This window comes from Zingiber officinale, chromosome 6B (genome assembly GCF_018446385.1).
Source record: "Zingiber officinale cultivar Zhangliang chromosome 6B, Zo_v1.1, whole genome shotgun sequence".
NCBI lineage: Eukaryota > Viridiplantae > Streptophyta > Magnoliopsida > Zingiberales > Zingiberaceae > Zingiber > Zingiber officinale.
The window spans coordinates 18,514,100-18,523,877 of record NC_055996.1 but is presented as its reverse complement, the minus strand read 5'-3'; the positions used below and the strand labels follow the sequence as shown (position 1 = coordinate 18,523,877).

Below are 9,778 nucleotides of genomic sequence, written 5' to 3'. Positions count from 1 at the left end.
TTTTTTTTGTATTATTACATATACTTTTTATATGAAAAAAATATTTGTATTTGTTCGTAAGTTATAAATGAGTTTATTATTAATTATTAATATTTTTATCAATTTTATATATATATAATTTTATTTTGATCCATATTTTTATATTTTTTAAATTTTTATAAATAATAATTCCTAAAATCTAGGATTTAAACAAAAAATTACACACATATAATAAAAAAAAATATTATTAAAAAAGAATAAAATTGATAAAAAAAATAAAATTGATAAAAAAAATAAAAAAGAGGTTAAAAAAATAAAATTAATAAAAAAATAAAACTAAAAAAAACATAAAAGGTATAAACGTAAAGGAGGGGAGGAGAGTAGGGGTGCAAATGAGCCGAGCCGCTCGTGAGCCGCTCGCGAGCGGCTCGGTCAAAGCTCGACTCGAGCTCGAATTTGACTGAGCTCGAGCCGAGCTCGAGCCGGCTCGTTTAACGTTCGAGCCGAGCTTGAGCTTATTTAACATAGGCTCGAGGGCTCGTCGAGCCTATTCGAGCCAGGCTAAAATTCAATATTCTAATGTTTAAAACAATTATTACTTTCAAATAATCTAATAAGTTAAGGGGTGCTGGTGGTTAGAGTGTTTTATTGGGTTGTTAGAGGTTGAAGGTTCAAATCCCAACTTCCGCAACTTATTTTTACATTACAATCCATTTTCGAGCCGAGCTCGAGCCGATCATTAAATGGTCGAGCCGAGCTCGAGCTTAAATTCTGAAACTCGCTCGAGCTCGAGCCGAGCCTCTTCAATTTTCTCGAGCTCGAGCTCGAGCCGACCCAGGCTCGAGCTCGGCTCGGCTCATTTGCAGCCCTAGAGGAGAGTGTCTGAGCCCTGAGGGTGCAAAAAGCGTAAAGTTAGAGGATGTGTACTTATAGTTATTTTTAGAAAATAAACGGACGAGTATTTTATTTTTATTTTTTTAAAGGTTTTGGGCCGTTCGGAGTTCGGACGTCCGATCTGGTGGCTATTGTTAACGGCATAACCCCACCACTTCCACTAACCTCTATCTCGTCAATGGGCGTTTGCCACGTGCGGTTCCACAATCGTGGACCTCAGGTCCGTTAGGGTTCTGTTTTCGCTCTGGCTCGCAACCCGCGCGGCTGTACCCAAAATATTGGCGCGCATCGACGAATTCGAAAATGGAAGGATAAAAACTTATCGCGCTCGATCTTTCTTTGCCTTCTCCGTGGCAGCCAATTGACACCTTCGGCTCGCTCCTCCTTTGCGGCGTGCGTTCGGATTTTTGGATCTCAGGATTTGATTTCTCGTATAGCACTGGTGAGTGGTATCTCCGCTACGTTTCTTCGCTTTATTCCATGCCCCCCTTTCGATTTCTTTGTCGATAAATGTCAGCTTTAACAGGTAGTTTCGAGCTTTTGATCCTTGGTCGCAGGTGAGGCAGACTGGGTTTGCACTAACGCTCTTTCTTATTGTAATCCTCTCAATGATTTCTCTCTTTAAGATCACATCTTAAACAGTTGCACTACTGTTATTATTTGTCTCTGTTTGTTCGATTCAAGTATTTGGTGGTCCATAAAATTGGAGTACTTGCTGTCTAATAGGAAAATGGCTCTCAGTCTTATTTAATTGTATTGAATTTTCTGCATATTATGTTTGATGTTAGTTAGTTAGGTGCAGTTTCATGCATTGCCGGATTGGTATTGATCTGTATATACTGGCAAATGATTTGCATATAGAACAGATAGACGGATTGGTATTGATTGTATGTAGAACATATAGGCGGATGCATATGGTGTTATTATTTACAAAATAATTCGTATAAAGTAATATTCATACGAATATAAAATTCATATCCTCTTTTAAGTTTTTAAAACTTACCAATAAACAAAGCATGTAGTACTTAGATTTGGCAATGTTTTTCTAGTGCAATCTACTAAGTTTGTTGTGTTAAATAACTATCTTTAATTGTAAGCTAACTGAGGATTAATTCAATATGTTTCTCTCTGCCCGAATATGGCCATCTTTGATGCAGTGTTGTGTTGATTTACGTGATCATTATATTTACTTTATGAAACGGATCTTGAAATCTACATATTTACATACCTGAGCTTGATGAAGAAGCCATTGTAATGTAATTATTTTGCCTATATTGATTTCTCTTTTCTTTCCTTTCTTTATGAAAGCAATGATGTGATGGAACATTATTATGTTTTCTTATTTATAGGCAAAGAGAGGACCCATATATGTATAACATCTATTGTTTCCATGCATCCATCATGCATCAGTTATAATAAATTATTATTATTTACATCTATTACAAATAATAATAATAATTATATATAAGAGTTATATTTGATTAGTAACTTCAATTGCATGAAGTTACTTTAGTTGTAATTTATTTTCTTTTGATTTTAAGGCAAATCATTTGTTAGATAACAATAATTATCTAATATTCTCCCACTTGGCCTAAAAATAGGATAAATTAAAACTTAAAGCATTAATATGATGCATTATAACTTTAAGTATCCAAAAAAACTTATCCTTTTAAAACATCATAATCACCTTAGAATAATAGAACACTAAATGCGGTTTATAACGGTTGTACATTATACAACATACTTCCTTCTATATACCACAAACATCAGCATTCTATCATATTAGGCTTGTAAATGAACATATAATTTCATAATGGTCCACAATAATGTTTCTAGGCAATTCATGTTATAACATAGTATTATGCACATTATAACTAGAAACTATATATCAGAAACACATAAATGAGCTTAGAGTGTCAACTTAATAAATCATTCAAAGAACAACTAAGACCCATTCGATGTACATGTTCCTTAAATATTTTTGGTTGTAAACCTTTAGTTAATAGATCTGCAATCATGAGATCCGTCCTAGTATAATCAATAGACACTTTTTGTTTCTGAACTTCTTCTTTAATGACAAAATATTTTAATTCCATTTAATTGACACCTCTTGAGTATCTATCATTTTTTGAGAAGAATATTGCTGTAGAATTATCATAATAAATTTTCAGTGGCTTGACAATATTGTCGACAATTCCAAGTCTTGAAATAAAATTCCGCAATCATAATGCATGGATTGTGACTTCAAAATATGCCACAAACTTTGCTTCTATTGTGGATAAGGCAATGACAAATTGTTTAGCACTTTTCCATGATACCACTCCTTCTCCAAGAAGAAACAAATAACCAAAAGTGGACTTTCTACTGTTGAAGCATATGTCAAAATTTGAATTTGAGTAACCAACCACTTCCAAGTGATTAGTTTTTTTCGTACACGAGCATGTAATTCTTAGTGCCTTGAAGATACCTTAAAACTCTCTTAACAATTTTCCAATAATTAATTCTAGGATTAATTTGATATCTTCTGAGCATTCCGACCGCAAAACTAATATCTAGTCTTGTACAGGTTTCTACATATATTAGACTTCCTACAACAAAAGCATATGTAATTGAATCTAATTGTTTCATTCTATATCATTCTTTGGACATTGCATAAAACTAACTTTGTCCCCTTTCTAAATTGGAGAAATTCCAGCCGAATATTTTTCCATATTAAATCTCTCTAGAATTCTTTCAATATAAGCTTTTGAGATAATCCTAACAGTCCTTGTGATCTATCACGAAATATTTCAATTCCGATCACACAGGATGCTTTGCCCGTATCTTTCATTTCAAAATTCTTAGAGAGAAAGTCTTGTCTTATGCAACATGTCCAAATCATTAGTAGCAAGCAAAATATCATCAACATATAGGATTAAAAATATAATTTTGCTCCCATTGATCTTTCGGTATATGCATTGATCAACAACGTTTTCTTCGAAACCAAAAGATGTAATGGTATTATTAAACTTAATATACCATTGTTTGGAAGCTTGTTTAAGTTCATATATTGATTTCTTAAGTTTACACATTAGATGACCTTTTCCTTCAATTATAAAATCTTCAGGTTAGTCCATATATACTTCTTCAAGATTTCCATTTAGAAAGGCTATTTTCACATCTATCTGGTGTAACTTTAAATCATAATGAGCCACCAGTGCCATGATAATACATAATGAGTCTTTCTTTGAGACAGGTGAAAATGACTCTTTATAATTAATGCCATCTTGTTAAGTGTATCCTTTAGCAATAAGTCTAGTTTTATATTGTTCAATATTACCATTTGAGTCGCGCTTGGTCTTAAAGACCCATTTGCATCCAACTCGTCTGGAACCTTCTAGCAATTCAATGATATTCCAAACATCATTTTCATACATGGATTGCAATTCTTCTTTCATTGCATTGATCCATTTATCTGACTTTGTACGTTCTATGGCTTGTGAAAATGAAACTAGATCTTCATAAATTCCATAATCTAATTCTTGTAAATAAGTTTCATAATCATTTGAAATAGCTTTTTTTCTTATTCTTTGAGATTTTCTCAATGCTATTTCTTGTGACTCATTGCATAAGATCTTTGTGAATTAGTTTCTTCAAGGGATATTTCATTATGTTGTTTAATGTTGATAATTGGGACAACTTTTGGAACAATACTGGATGAAGGAATACTTTTAGATAAAGAACTATTTATCTTAACTTCCTTTATATTCACATTTTGTTGTTCGTCGCTCCTACTAACTTCACCATTCTCAAGGAATTTTGTATTATTAGTTTCTATTATTCTTGGGTTATGGTTAGGACAGTAAAATATATACCCTTTAGATTTCTATGGGTAACCAATAAAGTAACCACTAACTGTCGAGAATCTAACTTTCTTGCATGTGGATTATAAACTTTTGCTTCTGCCGGACAACCCCAAACATGCAAGTGTCTTAAGCTAGGTTTTCTATTTGTCCATAACTCAAAAGGAGTCTTTAAAATTGCCTTACTAGGAACCCTATTATGCAAGTACATTGATGTTTTTAAAGCATACATCTACAATGATTTGGGTAATGATGAATTACTCATTACTTCTAATTATATCCATTAATGTGCGGTTACGTCTTTCTGCTACACTATTTTGTTGAGGTGTGTATGGCATAGTATATTGTGTATTGTGCACATATGCCATGTTTTTCAAGAAGTTTTGCAAATGGACTGGGATGTTGTCCTGTTTCATCATACTTCCCATAGTGTTCACCCCCTTTATTCAATCTTATAATTTTTACTTTCTTATCTAATTGCCTTTCAACCTCATTAATGTAGATTTCAAAAGCATCTACTGGTTGAGATTTTTATTTAAGCAAATAGATATATCCATAACATGAAAAATCATTGATAAAGGTGATAAAATACTTTTCTCTAGCAAAAGATGAAGTATCAAAAGGTCCACATACATTAGTGTGTATTATTTCAAGAAGCTGAGTGCTTCTTGTGGCTCATTTCTTATTATGTCTGGTTTGTTTTCCCTTAATACAATCTACACAAACCAAGATCAATAAAATCTAAATTTTGTAGAATATCATTTTTTTACCAATCTTTCTAATAAGTCTTGAATTCTTATATAAATTAAAACAAGCTTTTCTAAAATTAAAACCAAAACCACAAACATCAAGTTTTGAAAGAGAAATAAGGTTCCTTGAAATTGAAGACACATAAAGAGTTTGTAATAGGTCTAAATGATAGCCAGTATCTAAGACCAAACAATAAATCCCTATGCCTTCAATTGGAGCCTTCATACGATTTCTCATATATAGGAAATTCTCAGTTTGGTTTATAGTTTGGATTGTAAGGAATCCTTGTATTATATTAGAGACATGAGTAGTAGCACCAAAATCAGGCCACCAAGTATTATGAGGAACATCAATCAAGTTAGATTCGAAACAAACATCAATTTTTAATATACTTTTCTTTTTGAACCAAGCCTTGCATTTAGGGCAATCTTTCTAATAGTGTTCTTTCTTATAGAAATGACATTTATCATTATTATGTTCCTTCTTACTAGCCTGAGGAGTTTTAATATGCCTTTTCTTTTTCTTAAAACTTTTGGCTTTTATTTTTAATGCTTTACTAGCTCCTTGAATAGTGAAATTGATGGAATGACTTCCTAAATTCTTAAGTTTGTTTTCCTTTGAATAAGTTTGCTTATCAATTTATTAACATTCCACTTTTCCTTAATAGTGTCATAGTTAATTTGAAAAGCACCATATTCAGGAGGCAATGAGTTCAGAATAAATTGAACCAAGCAGTCATCCACAACCATTCCTAAAGTTTTTAATTTTGCTGCAATATTAGTCATCTCAATGGTATGCTCTTACATATTACACGACCCATGAAACTTTATGGTCGTGAGTTGTGCCATTAATGTATTAGCGAGTGACTTATTAGCCGAACAAAAAGGTTCTTCCACAAACTTCAAATATTCTTTTGCATCTTCTATTTGTGGAATGGTAGTCTTAATATTTAATATTGTTTGCGATAGTCATTCATATAAACATAAGGCTTAATCTGTTAGACCGTTCCCGTGCTTTATATTTGGACTTTTCTTCTTCGCTGCTTGAATCAGTAATAGCATTTGGGTTTTTTTTCCTTTAGTAGTGCCAAGTCAAGATCCAATACACCTAAATGAAAATTGACCTGCTCACTCCATTCAGAGAAGTTCAAACCATTAAATAATAACAGAAGAAGCTTGCAAATGAAGAGAAATTGCAAATAAGATATACATATTCAGATAAAACATTAGAACATATTATAATATACCTTTAGGCTAATATTACAATATATTATCAAAAACATTAAATGCCTTCTAACATACTACAACTTTTTACCAAAAGGAGCGGCCATGTTTCCTTATTTATCAAAAGAAATACCTTAGTTTTAAAACTACCAAAAAGAGCACAAAAAACAGTGCTATTTCCTTCCTATCCCTAGGGCTGCAAACGAATCGAGTCGGCTCGCGTGCTTTTCGAGCCGGCTCGAAAAATATTCGATTCGTATTCGAATTTATCGAATTCGAGCCGAATTCGAACATGTTCGAACTTTTTTTCGAGCCGAACTCGAGCTCAAATTATATTGTTCGAGCTGCTCGTGAGCCTTAATATTTATTAATATAAGTTGAATATATATTAAATAAATAAATTTCGAGCCTTTCTAATCTATTTTCGACCAATAATTCGAATAGTTTGTGAACATGTTCGAATATTTTGAGCCGAACTCAAACCTGAGCCTAAATTCGAACCGAATTCGAACCAAACATTTTGAATTTTTCGAGCTTCGAATCGAACTCGAACTCGAATATACCTAATTTGAGCTGAATTCGAGCCTTAAATTTTTCTACATATTTGGCTCGATTCGATTCGTTTACATCCCTACCTATCCCTCCCGCCAACCTCCTAAATCCCACGCTGTGTATGTGAAGATAATCTCACAAATTCTCTTAAGAGCAATGATTTTGATAATTATCCATTTTTGATAAATGGACTGGTATTAGATTATGTTTTAGAACATATTCACCAGTTGATCCTGATTAAGCAACTGATGCTGAAGCATTGGTTATATAGGAAGGTTATACCTACTGCCTTGTCTTCATTTGGTAATGTAGTAATTTTAGTTTGTTCAGTTATTCTGCTTGATTTTAGTTTTAACCACTGTAAGTTTGTGTTGCTGCCACGAATAGACATAAATCATGGTTGACTTTATTCTTTTGTTGATATTTGTACCTATTCCAAATTCTTACTATAATCTTCTATATTATAAATTCGTTATAGAGCTACTTGCTTATCATTTGTGATCATTCTATTTGCTTCTATGTACTCGTTTTAATACTATCCTCTTCCAAATCTATAGGAATCACTGGAATCAGTGGTGAAGCATACTTGTATTTCTAAGTTAGATTTGCATTCTATCACTTGTAAGCCATGGCGTTCAAGCAAAAACAGAAAGTGAAAGTGAAGACAAACAAAAACAAGTACCTAAAACCTGGTGCACTTGCACAAATGCGTTCCAACAAGATGTCAAACAAGTTGTGTACTGACATAGGAAAGAAGAGGATTGTACTGGAGACAGAGATGGCGAAGATTAATCTACTTACTCGGGTTGATGTTATTCAAAGTGATGCGCTAATGACCTCTCCAAACAGAGTTCTATCTGAGTCAATGGTAACTGAAGTTAAACTGCGAAAACTTCCAGCAACACCTAAAACACCACAAAGTGTTGAATTTGAAAGCAAATCAAGGCTTGAATCTCTTCCTATGGATATCCTGGTATGTGGCCAGTGAGAGTGTTTTTTTCTATCACTTGTTATACTTTGATGCAGAAGTTTATGTTTTTGATTTCATTAGTAACCACATTTTTTTAAACACCCTTTTCCCTTTTTTTTCCGATGAAGATCAAAATCCTTTGCCACTTGCATCATGATCAACTAAGAGCTGTTTTCCATGTTTCCCGTCGAATTCGAGCTGCGGTAAGTGTGCTATTGTTATTTTTTAAATTTTGTTCTCATTGGCTGCCACAGAGTGACAATTGAGAGACAAATATTAAATATTCATGTTGAGTAGTCCCATTTGATGTAGGAGCTGTACATTACTTTAGTCTTTAGGTAATAATGATTTATTCACGTGTTATGAAGCTTCTTATGCTTGATTCTTGTGGCAAGTAATAAATAGCATTTGTTTTTTTTTTTGAGAACTTAATTCTTAACCATGAGCCTTTTTCTATGTGATTTCACCACAATATACCTGCGTATTTTTTATGAATGAGCAAGATTTTAACTTCGGAAGTAGTTAATCGCCATATTCACATTTCTTCAGTGATCCCATTCAATATACATGTAGGCCGACTGTCTTGCTCTTTACCTAAAGTTTTTATGTTTTTTGTGTTAATTTTTATAACTTCTGAAATATGTAGTTAGACTTATATCTATATCGTATCAAATTGACCAAATATTGAGATGTGTCCTAGAGAAGAAACTATTAATGAGTTACATTACATGCCTTAATTGTTTATCAATGTCCATAAATTTAACTTCACTATGCTACTGGTTCTTAACTCTCAAAACTGGAGCCAAGGTCATTGACCAAAAGTTTCTAATCATCATTTATTCATCTCTTTCGCGTTATTTGTGCTCCGTTCACCAGGTTATTGCAGCCAGACAGTATCACTTCAACTACACAACTCCAGACAGGTCACGGCAGGAAATGCTTAACGCCAAGACTCCAGTGCCAACTGAACATTGGCCCTTCGCAAAGTACTTCTTTTTGAACGCACATCTCGCAGTTCTACCATTCAACATGCTCGTCATTTTAACCCTACCCTGTGCATTTGCAGCAAGGCTGAAGGGAAAAGAATTTGGGGATCCATCCCACATACACCAAAAGCTCCAAAACATGGCGGCCCACGATCTCGCCTTCACCTGCTGGACATAAAGCAGATTGCAGCTGTTCTATTCCCAGAGTCCACATTACCTCAACCAAACATAGCGTCACCAGGCTTGCCAAAGCCTGTTCTCGAGCCTGTATCTTCTACAAGGGTTCTCTTCTGTGAGGATGAGCTCTGTCAGGCAGTGGCCCAGAATAAGCTTCGTTGAAGTTGCATGATTCATGTTCATGTCTTTTTTGTTTTTTTTGGTTATAGGTCCTTCACATGTTATGTATATTTTCTTCACACATAGAGTGCAGATAGTAAGGCCCTCTGAAAAAAAATAATGTAATACCAATTGTTGTATATGGACCCTATCAATTTGTTCAGATGGACCTTTTTTGATTTGATCGGTGTCAATTTGTAATCAATTTCAGCGCTATTTTTGGCTTGCGACGGTCAAGAGGTGGGC

At 33.7% G+C, this 9,778-nt stretch overlaps 1 protein-coding gene across 1 annotated transcript; it reads left to right on the top strand.

Annotated features, from left to right (window-relative positions):
* Positions 1-1,058: 1,058 nt before the first annotated feature.
* On the top strand, positions 1,059-9,618 carry LOC121989971 (F-box protein At4g35930-like). Its single transcript, XM_042544263.1, has 5 exons — positions 1,059-1,315; positions 7,798-8,213; positions 8,339-8,413; positions 9,087-9,196; positions 9,277-9,618. The coding sequence occupies exons 2-5, from the start codon at positions 7,869-7,871 to the stop codon at positions 9,533-9,535; spliced, it is 789 nt and encodes a 262-aa protein (XP_042400197.1). The 5' UTR covers positions 1,059-1,315; positions 7,798-7,868; the 3' UTR covers positions 9,536-9,618.
* Positions 9,619-9,778: the final 160 nt, after the last annotated feature.

What these genes read in the sequence shown, in the direction of transcription:
- LOC121989971 (XM_042544263.1), top strand. Translation starts at nt 7,869, where the DNA reads ATGGCGTTCAAGCAAAAACAGAAAGTGAAAGTGAAGACAAACAAAAAC. An exon ending in CTCTTCCTATGGATATCCTG is followed by an intron (nt 8,214 to 8,338) that starts GTATGTGGCCAG and finishes TTTCCGATGAAG; the next exon opens with ATCAAAATCCTTTGCCACTT. An exon ending in CCCGTCGAATTCGAGCTGCG is followed by an intron (nt 8,414 to 9,086) that starts GTAAGTGTGCTA and finishes TCCGTTCACCAG; the next exon opens with GTTATTGCAGCCAGACAGTA.